Source organism: Doryrhamphus excisus, chromosome 20 (assembly GCF_030265055.1).
Source record: "Doryrhamphus excisus isolate RoL2022-K1 chromosome 20, RoL_Dexc_1.0, whole genome shotgun sequence".
NCBI classification, from domain to species: Eukaryota; Metazoa; Chordata; class Actinopteri; order Syngnathiformes; family Syngnathidae; genus Doryrhamphus; species Doryrhamphus excisus.
This window is the reverse complement of record NC_080485.1, coordinates 8968628-8985652: the sequence shown is the minus strand read 5'-3', so window position 1 is coordinate 8985652 and position 17025 is coordinate 8968628. Positions and strand designations below refer to the sequence as shown.

Genomic DNA, 17025 nt, shown 5'->3' with positions numbered 1-17025 from the left:
CTTCATCTTAAGGTTTTCAGACATGTTTCATGTTCTAAACATACACCGATCCATCCAGTAAGCTGGAGCCTATCCCAGCTGGCTTAGGGTGAGAGGTAGGGTACACCCTGTTTCTTACTTTTTATTTTTCTACACAAAATAAGATGAAAAATACATAAACAAATCAAGAATAAAGAAAATCAATCAATCAGTAATAAATAAATAAATATAATAATAATAATAAAACGGCAAATAATAAAAACTTAAGAAACCATATATAGTTGGTGGGTAGACAAATTATTTTTTTTCAGATTAAAATTAACAAAGCATTATTAGAGCCCTGAGTCACATTTATACTCTTTTTTATATTACAACATATTGCGCAAATGCAGGGTCTTGAGACACATGCTAACTCGCAAACTAGAGAGCTAGCGACCTAAACGGTAGCCTCCAAGTTATTTCCTTTAAACTTAAATAGCCAAAAACTTACCACTTCCACACGGATAGGGAGGATAACTGTTCACAGTTATTTAACCTTTAACATGGACATTAATCAAACGTAATAATTTTTTCTGGGTACATGATACCATACAGCATCCATATCAAACTTGCACGGGCCGCACTAACATTAAACTTTCATATCAAGGCGGGGGCCTCACACTAGTGTCCTGCGGGCCATACTTGGCCCGCGGGCCGCATGTTTGAGACCCCTGATTTAGAGTTTTCAATTGTTCCTGTTCAAATATCTACTAAAAGTAGAGGTCTGCTGTTGACAAAATACAAATGGCAATGTAGCTATTCTTGGCTCAAGGGCACAATAACTAATTAGACAGTTAGTATATTAATGACTTGTGACAAGGGGCAAGAGTTTTGCATTACAACAGAATGACTTTAGAGTGAAGTTGGCTGGGTTGGTGTGCCTCTCTTCTCCTTCTTGTATCCCATGTCTTACTGTATATGGACTTAGATCGAGGGGCCACTACCAATGCTGATCTGGACTGTTTTTGGATTGCAAGCAGGGCACTCTGGAAGCATCAGACCCTCTTATGCCAGGACTTGGGCAAGTGAAGTGAGTCAACCATCTGCTCTTGGTTAGAGGTGTCAGCTCAAGACACTCAAAGCAGTGGTTCATAGCCACAGGGAAAGGTTTCACTTGCATCTTTCTCTGTCTTGGGCCACTGCAAGCAGCCTTGTATATATGCCCTTCGGGAATGCACATCTATTCTGTTCTTCACCCCTCTGACCAAAGCGAATTTCATTACACTCTCATGAAGTCATCAAATTCCTTCTCTAACGTAGGAGACCGATGTTTCTTCTGAATCCATTCAAGACATGATGCCCACAGAACTCACCCTATAGCTTTCTTTGTCAACATTTAATCTGATCATGACTCCATTCTGACCCCTTAGTGTAATATATTAAAGCTCTTCAATAGTAAAGAAGGAAAAAAAGTGTTGGCAAAGGCGACAGAAAACAATTTGATAGCACGCCTAACATTAAACTTCCATAGATCCACTAATGAGGCCATAAACCTATAAACCCATAAACTTCAGACTGTGACTGATCAGTCTTAGACCCCCCCAAAAAATGGAAAATTGAAGCACAACCAGAAAAGGTAAAAATGAAGTAAGCCTCCATGTGCTAATCTAAGAATCTACAAGGCACCTAAAAAGGAGTCAAAGTTGCAACGTGTTGTTATAAAAATAGCTGTATATCTGATAACGCCAATGTACAAAACAGTTAACTACATTAAAATGATATTGAATAGTTTCCTTGCCAATGATAAGAATTTTTATGGTTTTACTCTCTTTTATTTTAATAACTGAATGCCATGTTTTTAGAAGCAATCTTGATGACAGAGAATAATTAAGAAGTAGCTTCTTCTCCTATTTCTCATAGACACATTGATGATTATATATGTCATCATTTTAGAGTCAAGAGGCATATTTTTTGACTACAGATGTTAGCTAAGCCTTCGAGTGGGAACAAGATGAAATTGCTAGATTTGGTATCCTCTGGTGGTCTCACAAGACACAATTGCTTTATTTGTCTCTGCAATTGGCCGGCAACCAGTCCAGCCTTTCGTTTGAACTCAACTGGGATAGGCTTCAACATACGCATGCGACCATTGTGACGACAAACGGCACCGAAAAATGGATGGATGCCTTTTTTCTTTGTACCACTTTTTTTTTCCCTCTGTCTCGCTGTTCCATTTTCATTCCTTCCAGCCATTCCCTGCCGTTTCTTAAACTATTTTTCTTCTCCCTCAGTTTTGAGAGTAGAAATCTGGCTGTGAATCTTACCCAGCAGGACACCACAAAGTGATAGATGGTCTCTGAGAAGGTCCAATAATATAACTCGCCATATGGTCCATGTGAACAAAAGAGGATTCAAAATAATTCACCAGTGGCCTGACAAGAAACAACCCAAACTTTTTATGCAAGGAAAGTTTCCCCAATTGTGCTGTAAAATATACACTTTGTTTGGTAGGAATCGAATAATTCAAAAGCCTTTTGAGTATAAATTTAATCAGGAACAGTTCATGAGCAATTAAATCAATAGTTTTGTATTATTATAATTATTTCTGATCATGTGCGAGAATAAGAACGAATAAGAAGGCCATCTGGACCCACACGGAGCAGACACATACTGTACCCATAAACACATTCATCATAAACTCGACCAATGCATTCAAGAACAAGCAATCTGACACAAAATGTGTTCTCAGAAGACAAATGTAGTGTTTGGGTGTCAGGCCAAATAATCAAGCGGGCAGACTGCTTCCAAACAACCCATGCGTCTGGCTATTAAAATGACATCCATTTGCAGGTGACTGGGCACTTGTCTCTGTGCATATTGCAAACACATGGAAGTACACACAGTATTATTTCCCTGCGTGATTTAAACACTGTGGGTATTATTTAGATCATGAAAAAAAATCAATCCCATTTGGAACAAAAATTGAAATGATCAACATCCTGACATGTAGTAAAGACTAAAACGTAGATACAATGCATTGCATGAGTCTGGTCTACATCCAACTTATTCCAAATAAATCATATACATATGACACTCCAGAGTATACAGTTGTTTTTTTTCTTATGATTGTGTGTGTTTGTACAAGATGACCATTTTATTCCTGAACTATACAGCGTGGGATCCAACATACTATACTATAGCTGACAGCACTGCAATGTCTAACATATCCCCAAACAAAAGTTTTATCTCAGATAATAATGATATTGTATTAAATTCAAGGCATTTAAACATTCCTTTTTTTTGTAAGTATCCCTCCAGTATTGTATTATTTTTCTGGCAAATACACAACATGGTGACACTGTTATTAAACCCGACGGTTAAGGAAAACAAGTCCCACTGTCACCAGGCCGCCCGCAATATAGACAAACTGTATATTTTTTAGTGGCCTTTTATTGTGGCCAGCCTAAGGCACATCTGTGCAATAATGATATGATATGCCACACTTGTTGAGAACATAAAAGCTCATAAAAATGGGGGCAAAAACAAAAGTGTTACGTTTATATTTTGTGGGTGTAAGTAACACTCACACTCACTCATCACTGTGACACTTTGGCATGTAAAAAAAAACAACAAATATATATGTAGCATATGCTGGATGCTTGGTATGATGAGGATGAACCACTAATTCTGCAGTAAAACTATCCAACAGCTGATGGGCGTAAAAGAGAGAATTACTGTACTACAGAAAGTTGAGCAGAGCAAACATACTTTCAAGATGAGAATAAATGGTCCAAACTGAACGACAGTTGCTGCACATGAGATCATAAGAAGGGGGAAGCTATTCACAGATGGAAAATACATGACAGAATCGCTCATAAAAATATCAAAGCTTCTATTCTTCAAATTCCAAATAAATAGGAACTCATTCAGAAAGACAGGACTAATAGAAAGCCAACAAACATCACCGGTAGGGAAACTGATGACATTAATTCAGCACAAGCATATTCAATTGCCAGTGAAGAGCCAAGTGATGTAAACAATATTGAGCAGGCAGCACTAATAAGCAGATATGTGAACTCTGATGTGCCTTTTTTTATGTTGAAGGTGGCAGAATTTTGTAATGTTCTTTTACACATAAAGGAACGACTCAAAAAGGCTTACATAGTTTAGTGTTTAAATTATTTCAAAGTTGACTTACATAGAAAAAGAGGAAAAATGGCTCATTTAAAGGGAAAGGTTGCCGACAAGACTACATGTTGGACTAGATGTTGCATATTGCCCTAATCTTGCCCCATCTGGATAAACAGTGTCCCGTTTTTTTTTTTCACTTTCCACTTTTGGTAGTTTTTGGGAGCCGTACAGTCTTCGCTGTCACTCGTGAACTCGTCTTATGCATCGCATATCTGACGTGTACTTTAACTAAAATAGGCAACTTGTCAAATTGTATTAAGGGTGCATATTTCCAGACACGCGTGAAGCAGGACGTCAGCAACAATAACGGTGAGCAAATTTATCACCACAAGGTGGTGTCAATTAAAACTGTTCAGTATCCTACATATGCTTTGATTTAAACACTATATGCAAATGTAGAAAATAGTGTTAGCAAAGCTAAGCTATGTTGTTATTCCTTTTCCAAGCAACTTCTGTGTCAGTTCAAAAGAGACAGGATCGGGTATTGCCTGGTGGACTCTCAGCGATGTTTGTTTAAACCTAACAACTGATTAGAGGCTATAAACATTCAGGACACATGATATCATCTATGTGAGATCAGACTGAGAACAAAAGAAAAAGGAAAGGAAAAGTGCAGGAAAAACATCTGTCTGAACACAAAGCCAACTACTGACTCATCCAACAACAAAATAATAATAATAATTTTATTTAAGCCTTCTAACAAGAGTATCAATAAGGTAAATCATATTAAATGGGCCTATTGTAGAGTCAGTGTAATTTTTAATCCTGCAAATCCTGTTTTTTTTGGGGGTGCAGCACACAAAAGCTATGCACTAATTAAATTTCATTACAAACTCAAATCAGGGACAACAAGTGAAGTGACAACAATATTTGCAACCTGTCAGGCCACTACTTAGAGAATGAGCTCCTACACCCACTGGTCTGCTCTGCCAAGATAGCCGCCCCTGATGGGGCCGCATCTCTAATATCACACAACTGACATTTCTGTCAGCATTTCAAGTCATGCTATTTGTTTAAAAGTAATTGCTCCATCGTGTCGTATGTAAACATGAGCCGCCGTCCTGATGCTGTCAGTGATTAGCCTTACGTGAAACCACTGCTGGTGGTCTTCATATGTGTCCATCACGTAGACGTGAATTTTCTGAAAAATGTAACTTGACACTAATGAATATCTATTTTTTTGTATATTTTCACAGTAATGTTCTGACAGCACTGTTGGAGGTAAATATACTCTAACTCGTGGCTTCTGTGCCTGAATAATAATCACTCAAGGAATATTAGTGAGGGAAAAAAATCAGTTTCAGGTCTTCAGGACAGCTGAAGAACACATACGTACTGTCGCAGATAACATCAGATCCCACGGGTGTCAAACTCCGAGCCGAGACACTGCAAGTTTTCTTTCCAGCTGGTCTCAAACCAGGTGACTTTAATGATCAACGCCTCCTTTAATTTAAGGGAAGGACCTTATGCCCTCCATTGACACTTGTGTCCTATCCAGACTCTTGGTTCCTCTGTTCCTGGGAGGTTTGCTTTAGGTCAAATATTGATGGACGACGAGAATAACAGAAGAGAAAATTCCTAGATTCCTTGAGTTTATCTTGTGAGTCTTAAACACACAGACTGAGCCTTTGAGGTGACTAGTTGTACAGACCGACTGCCTCATTCTCTGGGGAGTCAAATAAACATCGGACTTTCACATGAAGTCACAATATACAGTGTAACAATAACAGTAAACACAAGAGTGGTAATTAGGGAATAGGTGTGAGGTGGTGGACAGCGGGAGGCAGCAGTGGAAGAAAAAAAAAAAAAAAAAGGTGACTGACCGTGACCTTGTCTGAGCGCACACAATTTGCTTGACTTGTTGCAAGTGTGTGTGTGTGTGTTATCTTGAAGTTGTACTATTATTGATAGCTCTAACAAGCCCGGGTCAAAGGGCTAACAGTGGTGAGTGGAAAAGGATGGAGCACGACTGTTAAAAAAGGCCTTTAAAACACCACCTGCTCGTACACACATGTGTATGCACACACACACAACACACACACACACAGGATCTCAGGTGATTGTTACCAGACCATATTTAAACACCTCCCTTAAGCCTTGTACCACTATTACTCTTTCCAGCACAAAGATGTGAGGTCTTAACGCAAAATCCTGTTTACAGAGAGTTAAACTACGTGTTATAATCTCACCTTCAAGAAAACATCCACATTACTCATATTGTATGTCACTGGTAACAGCAGAAAGGAAAATATGAGCAGGAAACCTCATATTACAAATATACAACATAAAGTGGCCAGAAATATTTCAGTATTGAACAAAGCAAAATTTGTTCTCAATCAGAAATCACTCCACACTCTTTATTGCTCTCTGGTTCTACCATATCTTACTTATTGTGTGGAAATATGGGGTAATAACTACAAAAGCAATCTTCACTTGCTAAATGTACTGCAAAAAAGGTCAGTAAGGATAATTCATCATGCCGCCTACAGAGAACATACTAACTCCTTATTTGTAAAATCACAAATACTTAAACTTGCTGATATAGTTCATCTTCAAACAGCTAAAATAATGCATAAGGCTAAAAATAACCAATTACCTAAAAATGTCATCCAATACTTCTCTACAAGAGAGGAGAAATATGATCTCAGGGAAGGAGTATGTTAAAAAAGCCATAGCATTTCAGTATGTGGAATCAAACTATGGAATGGATTGAGTAAGGACCTCAAACAATGCACAACGATGAGCCAATTCAAGAAACAATACAAGCAGTTGATGTTTGCTAAATACAAGGATGAAGAGTCTTGAACCAGTCATGATGTGCTATACATATCACTATATTGACACTTACTATGGTACACATTATGTCATTGGATGGTCATATCACCTCGTATTACATTATTAAAAAAAACAAAAAAAATGTATTATGGAAAGCAGGAAGTGAACAAATGTAACAGTTACTGATTGTAAAAGTACCAGATGGAGGGGTAGGATTTAATAAGCTTTGCTTCTTCCTACTCCTTTTGGACATGTGGAACTGTGAACTGATTATGTGATGCATTCAATTGTAATCTGATGCATGTTCAAATGAAATAAAACCATTACCATTACTTTCAATAAGTTTATTCTCTCTTTATTCCTCACTATGAATAGTAGAACCTCTCAGGTTGAACACAATTCATTGCAGCACACAGGTTGACCACATGGGAATACACTGTTTTGCGTGTCTGTAGCTTTAATGCTAATGTTTAATGCTGTGTTGTCCACAAATTTCTCAGACAAAGTGTGTGGCTCCTTGAAGCGCTATTGTTCATTCTAAAAATATTAGGTTGTTAATAATTGTTTAAAATAATTATAATAAAATAATTGTTTGTAAATTTAGTTTGTTTCAAGATTGAGACTATGTGCAGGTGCTATCATGTCCACGGGGGTGGTTTTCATTGATTTGAGAATTGGTGATTCAGTGGGGGAATTGTCAAATAAATGCAACGAAATCTTAATGCCGTTGTTCACAATCTGGTTAGCTTCTGTCTGCTCTGTTTACACGAGACAGCTTTTCTCCAAACATATAATTCATCACACTTTAATCCTGTGACACCCCAATATACATAAAACCTCATTTTTTTCATATGATTTGGTTTTGTCAAAAATCTTCACCAGGATTTTTCCTCAATTTCCGTACACTATTGCACGTAACAAAGTCATCTGTTTGCCCTAACTGTATCCGCAAAATCGAGTACCCAAACAAAGAACCCTACGCATTGCTGACTGCATTTATAGTCAGCACAACTGCCAAATAACCTGCTGTGGGGCTAAAGAAAGTTGCTTTTGCACAATAGTTGACCTTTGAGTTCCGTGTATGGTGAGGCTAAACAGTTTTGAATGTAAGACCCCCTCGCTTCATGTAACTTCCCAACGACTGTATATGGTATGGTTAAATAATGTCCTTCTGATGTTAAAGAATGAGTTGAAAACAGAAAGGCTGCTACTCTTTGTTTTGCAGCTCTATTATAACACCATGTACACTCAGACACAATCTTCAGTTGAGCCCCAATCAATCAGAAACACGATTCTCAAAGCATGTGGGGGAAAATGAGACACAGCAGTGATTTATTATGGTCATATATCATGCAGCATTTATATTTCTGACTTATGTCATCATTTTTCACACCGATGTTTGCCTTTCATTTTAAACGTGCTTAAATAAAAACATTGTGTTATTCGCTATCACTCGTTGCTCAGTAGCAAGCGTTCAACAGGCACCACTATCCCTGATGAGTCAACAGGCAAAACCTAAAAGGTATAATCGGACATTACTGGGTCTGGGACTGGGTCATTGTGGCCTTTTGCACAGCTGAAGTGTTACATAGTTAATGACAGGGTGGCTATACAAGGTAAACTTTGAAAATATATAGTCTTACACCTCTGGCTCTATCCCTCATTCAGCGTCTCTTTGTTGTTCCAAGAGAGCGAGACCCTCTAGAAACATGAAAACACGCTTACCGTACACATTATTACAAACATATTGGAAACCTATTCGACAGAGAACAATTTGGTATGAAATTGGTTTCTTTAGCATCTGCAATTAATCAATGTTGTCTTGAAAGGACAACCGCAATTCATTTTGTTATCAATATATATTGTGCGAGTAACGCATGGGATTCTTTTTCACAGGGTTATTTGATTCCAGGAGCTTACAATTTCTTTTCCAGACCTTTTTTGAAAGAACCACTGGGACACACTCCTTTCTCCATACACTGTCATTTCAACATGCTCCAGGATGAAAAGCAACCAAGCAGCAACTTTTGAACGTTTGAGGTCTACTATTCACTCGATGCTACCATTTGTCATTGCTTACAGACCACTGACATTCAATGTTAAATGCATTTGGGTTCATTTCTCTTGGGACTAAACGCAATGGCTTTTAAACATAAACCTCTAAATTTAAATGTCTTTCTGATCCTGTGGTTCAGAATTTCATTTTTTAGGAAAAAAAAAACTCTAAAATTGGACAGATCGTCAAGGTTTGAACCACTGTCCTGCATGGTGTCAGTATATTAGCACAGTTGTTATTCATTTACACAATGAATTGGTTCTGGACTCGATCGCAAAACACAAATTTCTGCAACTTAGTATTAATAAATGGAATATATTCGTAGTTAGAGCATAGAAAACCAGTTTTGAACATTATTAGAAACCTTTAGACATGCAATAACATCCCTATAGTCACCGTCACACTTGTATTACCCAATATAGTCGACATAATAATAGAAAATAAGCCAGATAAGATTCCGACATTAGGCTTGAGTGCATACTTCGTGGGGGCTATTGACATCTAGAGAGCAGTATAAAATACTACTCTACAGCCACTGTTTGTGGTTAAGGAGAGACTGCATGATGCACTGCAATCGCTTTATTAATAGGGAGAAAACTCATGCAGTGAGCAATCACAAAGGAGCTGCTGTCGGCTACTCTCTACACTGCTAACCTGCTGCTAGCACTCAGCTAATAGTTACGTAACCCTACCCAGCTGATATCACACACACGTCACTTACAGCACACGTACAGCACAAGAGAAACGCTTACTGTTTTTACATCTTAATATTATAGTAGCGGTATTAAAATGTTTTACTTTCAATATTGTACTATAACTAATATAGGATTTACGGCTATTTGGAACTGGTACGGATTAAATCTAGTTTTAGTTTCATTGTTTGAAACTCCAAACAAGTCAGCAATGCATCACGGAATGAATTGTGTTCATCCTTGTTGTAAATACCTTAGCACAGGTTCCTGAATTATTCCATAAAGACGGGAACATTCCACAGACTAATTTCTCATCTTGTTCCTCATCTTGCGCAGTTCTGAGTTTCCACTTGGGATTATAAAAACAGGCCACCCAAAACTGTGTCTCGGAGCTCTGTGGTCAACTTGTGTTAACTGTAACCAGTCTAAATGTCAGTGTGTTTACTAGCCAGAGCTCCAGCACTACTCTATCCAGCCCCACATTCCTCCTCTCCAAATTGCATTTGTCATTGTGAATGCCAATGGTTTACATTGGCATGCTTTGAACATTGTGTGCGTGCGTCCATCTAGATTTGCACGACGCACAAAGTCCAGAATACGCTACATCCACAGAAAGTAACATTTCTTAAAGAGAAAGACCGCAAGTGTGGAATGAGTTGTTACATGTGCGAGTGTGTGATCGCCTACCTGGTATTGTGATGTTGCTGTAGATGTTGGACAATTGCTCTTTCAGCAGGACGAGCTGTGTGCTGGCAGCCTTCTCCCTCTGGAGCTCCAGCATGATATCAGGGTGGTTAGCCACTTTGCAACCATTCTGCTTGTCCAGTGCAATGTCACTGCGTACTATATCTGCAAGTTGCAGCCAAAACAACAACAACAAAATAAACTGTTTAATACGATTGCTACAATCACACACATAGGTACAATATATAATACTATATATATATATATATATATATATATATATATATATATATATATATATATATATATATATATATATATATATATATATATATATATATATATATATATATAATTAAGTAAATATGCACACACACATATATACTGTATATAGACACATATACTGTATACATACATACAGCGTACACACACACACACACATTCACACACACATTATGGTAATTTATTGCATTAAGTGTTGACTGGTGTGTGGGTACGCCTGTGAAATTATCAAAATTTAAAAAAATGCTGCCAGTGCCAGTCAGAATCAAACAAATATAATATAAAGTATGTCAATCTTAAAAAAAGATGTTAAAATAACTGAAAAATAACGTTAATATTAGGGTTTATTTAAGCTACGCACCGACTTGCCCACACAACTGAATTGTCCAAACTGCGTGACTTTTACACGTAAAAGGGAATATTTACAAGAAACTAATCTGTTCAGGCATAAATAAGTGACGAAGTACAAAACAACGCAATCGTGTTATTACCGTCTTCGTAGTTCTTCAGGTAGTAGTCGGGTCCCGGCCCCCTGAATTTAGCCAGGTTCTTCTGGTTGTTGAAGTGCAGGAAGTCAGTCCGCTTCCCGCCAAAGCGCAGGTAGGCTGGAGACAGGCCTCGCGCCAGGGTCACGAGACGCTTTGAACTGGAGGTGAGCAAGCGCAAAATAAACAAAACAAAGCACGTGAATTAATGCCCACCACTACCGGATTGTTTGTCGCTATTTTGTAATTTGTTGAATAAGATAACTAATATTCCTTTCTCTATATTCTTATTCTATATCCCTTACTCTATATTCCGTTCTCTGTGTAAATGCAATAAGTAATGTAGCCATTTAAACGATTCGACCGAAAAAAGCCAATAAAATGCTAATTATAATAATACTATAAATAATAATAAAGTAACAACTCATAAAAATGTTGCATTCCCTCTACATATAGAACAAGCCACATCAACTAAACGAACTGTGTAAAATACAGTTATTTTAATTATAATAAATTGAAATGGGTAGGCCTATCTGTAAATAGTCACGTCTAACAATTACAAGGCTTATTTTAAATGAATTAAACCTACGTGACGCTGAATAGCATTCAGATATTATTTTCTATTTTATTAATTTTTCCGTAAGAAAATATTGTAAACTGTCACGACGCACAACACTATTTTCCCATTCTTCTATCACCTGTACAAAGTGTATTGACGTTGTTGAATTGGAAAAACTTTATTTAAAATTTCAATTGAAATTGACATATACTATCCTATAAGTCAGTATGTATTTACACAGGAATCGTTTACAAATATGGTGTTTTTTCTACATACAGTACTGATACTAAACATCCAGTTGCAGGATTTATTTAGTATGCTAACTTTTCATACGCATCTGCATAACTGTAACATTTATTTCGTATGTATACTTTCCATTTAGAGTAGCATGTATTTAAACACGTACAGTGGCCATTCACATGCATATAGAGTATTAATGTATTAAATGTAAGCCGTTTAAATCTGCATATATAATTATTTGGAAATGCACTGTTACTATTAACGCCTGTATTTAATATTTTCACTTTTAATCGCCAAGGTATGTACATAGTAATTTTGGAGTGGTGCTATTGTCCACGACTTGACTTCCTTGAGCTTATTGTTTGGTGTAGTTTTTAGGATGAGGTATTTACAGCGAATTTACTGGCATTTTGGGGTGCTTAAGTGAGTAAAGTAATGACTTAATAATTATATAAACAAAACTGAAACCAACAACGATTCCATGCAATAAAAGTATAATGTCTTCGGTACCTGAGAAAGTCCAGCCAGCCATCTCTGATGATAGACGGGTCCAACTGCAAAGACAGGAAGTTGTCGTTGAGGATTCTGACCGGGCTGCGGGTGTTGACGTCCAGGAGAATCAGCGTCCTTCCCAGGAAGCCCGGACGACTCCCACTGGCTGCAACAGCTCTCTGGTACTTTGGGAAAGAGGAAGAGGAGTAGGAAGAAGAGATGACTGGCAGCACCAGCAAGGATGCCAACCAGGACCAAGAGGAGCAGGAGGAGCAGGAGGAGCATGACAGTCCTTTCTCTGAGACTATGTGCATCTTGGAGATAAGTTAATGCAAACGTCAATGGAGCTTGATCACCTTTTCTGCACGATCTGGATCTTCTGTCGTCTTGTCTGGTTGTCTCACACCCACCCACCCCACCCTTCTCCCCCCAAGACCTCAAAAAAATTGCCAACTGCGCACTAGCGCGCATGTTCAGAGGCAGCCGTCCCACTTGTAAGAGGATGCGGAGGGGGGCGGAGATGAGTGCAGTGCCGTCCCTCCCCAGGCACCACTGAGGTGTTTAAATCAGATTTTTCTTTTTCCTATTTGTTGTCAAACACATGCATTGGCTTTTATTCAAGAAAGTCAGATTCCTGCAACTTTACACTGTTGTGTAATTCTTTTTTTGTTGCTTAAAAATACATTTCTCTGCGTGTCCTAACAAATAGCACTTTAAAAATACTAATTTAATACACTTAGTTTTGTTTTGGTGTGTTATTCTAGGAAAAAATATTATTTATGGTGGTTAAAACACTAGTAAAATTTAATTATGGTTTTTGAACAATATACCGTAAAATGATTTACAATATGCTTGCAACGAAATAGCTCATTCGTTCTGGTACTAATAAATTAAATTAAATGTCACTTAATGACAACTACAACTACATTAAAGCTTGAATGCATTTTCTAACATTTAAATTGCAGTCAAAAAAGTTCAATATGATTTTAATACTTTTACTTTTTATGTGCTTTTTAATCATAAAGTATTGTTTACGGTCATTATGACATTCCTGACAATTTTTATGCACAATATACTGTTTGCATCTAAATAGCTATCAGTTGTATAATATTATTAATTGCCAATTTTAATGCAAAATGATAACTTTTCTATACATTTTTATACATAAATATATAACTGCACTAGTGTGTGTAATATATTATTTTATCTCTAGATAAAATAATGTATTACAGTTAATAGAGTATTATAATATTCTGTTATGACAGTTTTTATGCACAATATGCTGTTTGCATCTAAATCGCTATCAGTTGTATAATACTATTAATTGCCAATTTTAATGCAAAATGATAAGTTTTCTAAACATTTTTATACGTAAATATATAACTGCACTAGTGTGTGTAATATATTATTTTATCTGTAGATAAAATAATATATTACAGTTTTTTTTATTACAGAGTATTATAATATTCTGTTATGGCAGAAACAATATTAAATAGTATAAGCCTGCTGGTTGTTCATTTTAATATTAAAAACAGCACGCATATGAGCTCATACTAAGTTTTTGTTCTCGGTGCAGAGCAGAGCGACATGCACATAAATACGGTGCTTTTTAGCAGCCCGCATAAGAGCCAAGGGCACCACAGGCGGCCAGTGGTTGTTTGGGGTCACGGGTGTCTTTTCAACCAAGCAAACTGCATGACAAACATAACACACATGAGCCAAGAACACGTTCAACTGCACTTTTTGTGAAAAACTCGAACATAAAACATTAGCGCCTCGCTGTAATGTTTTATTTTTAGGTTTTTAGCACCAACGCCTCATTCCAAACAAAGAGTAAAAAAAATCTTTTATTTGAATTCTCCTATTGCAAAATTTTTTGTTGTCATATTTAACATCTGGTTTAAATATAGTCCCACACTAAAAGAACAGAAGATTTAAGATACTTATTTAGGATGTTTTTTTCATTGGAAAAAACTCAATCTTACACACAAATCAACAGAAAAAATTATGTTTGGTTTGTAGTGGGAATAACAATAGATACTCGTGTAGAGTAAATCAAATGTGGATTGACTTACAGTATAAACTGCAACGATTACAACAGTAAATACAAATATAATATTATACAAATACAAATAAATACACCTCCAGTAATTGTCAAATTTACTCTACCATTGCATTTCAAAGTATTTAACAGTTATTTCACATGATCCACGGTAATATTCTAACATAATTGTACAGCAGGTGGCGGTAGGTGTGTGTATTACAGTGACAGGTAAGAATAAAAAGAAGAAGAAGCACTTCCGGGGTCTTTACGTCAGGAGCCCGCTCTTTTTCACGAGGCTTTCCTAAATGGGCCAGATGCGGGGGGGGAAAAGGTAATATCATTTTTGTTGGCAATGGGTAAAATTTGTAAGCATTAAATTAACCAAAGAGGGGGAACTTGTTAGTAAGGTCGTGTTGTGTTCGTTTATACAGTAGCTTGTTAATACGGTAATGTTAAAGTTAGCTAACCAGCTGTTTGCACTGTGTGTAAGTGTTGCTAAGCTAGGCGCTGTGTACACTGTTGCCAACTTTTCAGTAAGAAAAGTAGCTATTGGCTGTCGTAGAAGTCTAGATTGCCATTGTATAATTTTCGCATACGTTTCCATATTATGTAGTAAAATGCTGTAGGAAAAAAACACAACCTGTCAGAGAGACACAAAAAGTGAGTGACATTCTTTACAAGTATAAATAAACTAACATTTGTTAATTTAACATTGTCATAATTTAATGAAAATAAGATAACTTGGCCAGCGCCTCTAAAAGTTCTTCCATCACACCTTGGCAATTGAGTACTTGAACAGCAAATGACAGATTATGTTGTGTTTATTCTGTTAATATGTTTCAGTGTCTTGGTGTGGTGTGTTAGCACACTCTTCTGGTGAGGATATGTAATAGCAACTGTGAATAATAAAAGAGTAGCTAATCAATTAAGATTAGGAAACACTGAGCTCCACCCCCATAGATGCTGATTGTATATAATGCCGGCTTGTGACTGTCTTTGGGTGATGCGGACCTGCCAACAGCACCTGCCGTTGTTCAGGAGGACACATAATGCAGAATATGTGCTTTCACTTTTGAGTCCCCAAATACCAAAAAAAACTCCCTAACGACGCCAGAAAAGTCGCTAGATTCTTGCTTGAGAAAATATGTCATCAAGGAGAGTTGGGAATGTCGCCAGGTCTACCGACAAACTCGCCAAGTTGGCAACACTGATTGTGTAGTCTTAGCATCGTTGCTAACGCTTGCTATGCTAGCTACAGTGGAGCAAGAGTTCCTTCTGCTGTCATGCTTAGTTTCATTCAGACATCAGCTAGTTCTTACTGTGGTCTAAATGATGGCTGGAAGAAATTACTTTTTGGAAATGTGATTTTATTTTGTACTGTTGCATGCTGAAATGCATAAATACCAAAGACATATTTATACTTTTATTTTTTGAATAATCTTTTTCATTTCTTATTTACAGCATCTATAATGTTGAATAACAAGTGCTCACTGGACAATTTATCGCCATATTGATGTGAATAGTGACTTACTGAATGATATCAACCATTCTGATGACGTGTAAATTTTGAAACTGTGAATGTGAAATACGAATCGTTAATATTTAGTGTAGTAGTTGCAAAGATATTTGCATTACGTATATCCCGGCATTCCAAATGAGTTGCTGCTGATGTGCAGACTACAGTACCTAATGCTGTTGTCTTGTCTTCAGTCTGTCTTCAGTCTTCAGTCTTTTGTGGCTAATCAAATAGCATGTCGCTGCCTATGTTAGCTTGTGAAAAACTAAACAATGATTATTTAATACTCTCATTTGCTGCACATCTTCAAGCAACAAGCTCAACAGGTCCTTTGTTGCATCCGTGAGCTGAGTTGGTGATACGTCTTGTTGGTACAGCAATATGAGGTCTGTGTGTTTAGTAAATAAATGACTTGATTTAGATATACAGTGGGTATTTTCTTAGGTGGCTATGATGTTATTTTGAAGGACAAGAAAATCTTCTGTACTGTCAATGGAGGATTTTATTTTTACATTTGTTGATGTGGATATTAGGAAGTTTTTTTCAAAACTTTTTTTAAACACTAATAAAAATGTTAATATTGATCATTGTTTTCCTAGTTTTTTATCCATCAGATGATGTGGTAAATTCACAGTCAACATGACAAATTTATGGCGATTAGCGGCGTTGTAAACACAGTGAATTACTGGCTAATAATTGCATGACTTTCATGGTAAAAACGACCATCAATTTGTTGTGATTTATGTGCAACAAGCCACTGTAAGACTGCAGTTAAACCACTGTAATTAACTGTAAACTCACTGTTATGCAATTGCAGTAAATATCGGTATTTTTATTGTAATTAACTATGATATCACAGCTGCAAAGGTGCAGTAAATTACTGTTGACATATGCCACTGCAAAACATGCTACTGTAAAAATTATGTAATTATTAGTCACCAATTTACTGTGAACTTACAGTAAAAAAATGTGTGTGCAAAAAAACATGAATCCAGAGCTTTTACATGACAAAACCACAACATCCAAAACACAACCTGATGTTGAATGTTAA

At 36.9% G+C, this 17025-nt stretch overlaps 1 protein-coding gene across 9 annotated transcripts in view; it reads right to left on the bottom strand.

Annotated features, from left to right (window-relative positions):
* Nucleotides 1-17025, bottom strand: part of hpse2 (heparanase 2) — a 60590-nt gene that overhangs the window by 31183 nt on the left and 12382 nt on the right. For 5 of the 9 annotated variants that reach the window (XM_058058278.1, XM_058058279.1, XM_058058281.1 and 2 more), the window contains 3 exons: nt 12433-12599; nt 11130-11284; nt 10360-10521 (listed from right to left, as the gene is read on the bottom strand). In XM_058058278.1, the coding sequence (XP_057914261.1) occupies nt 10360-10521; nt 11130-11284; nt 12433-12599 (484 nt within the window). Of the gene's footprint in view, nt 1-10359; nt 10522-11129; nt 11285-12432; nt 12794-17025 lie in introns of those variants that run through there. The other 4 variants (XR_009120355.1, XM_058058277.1, XM_058058284.1 and 1 more) reach the window with 1 other exon arrangement.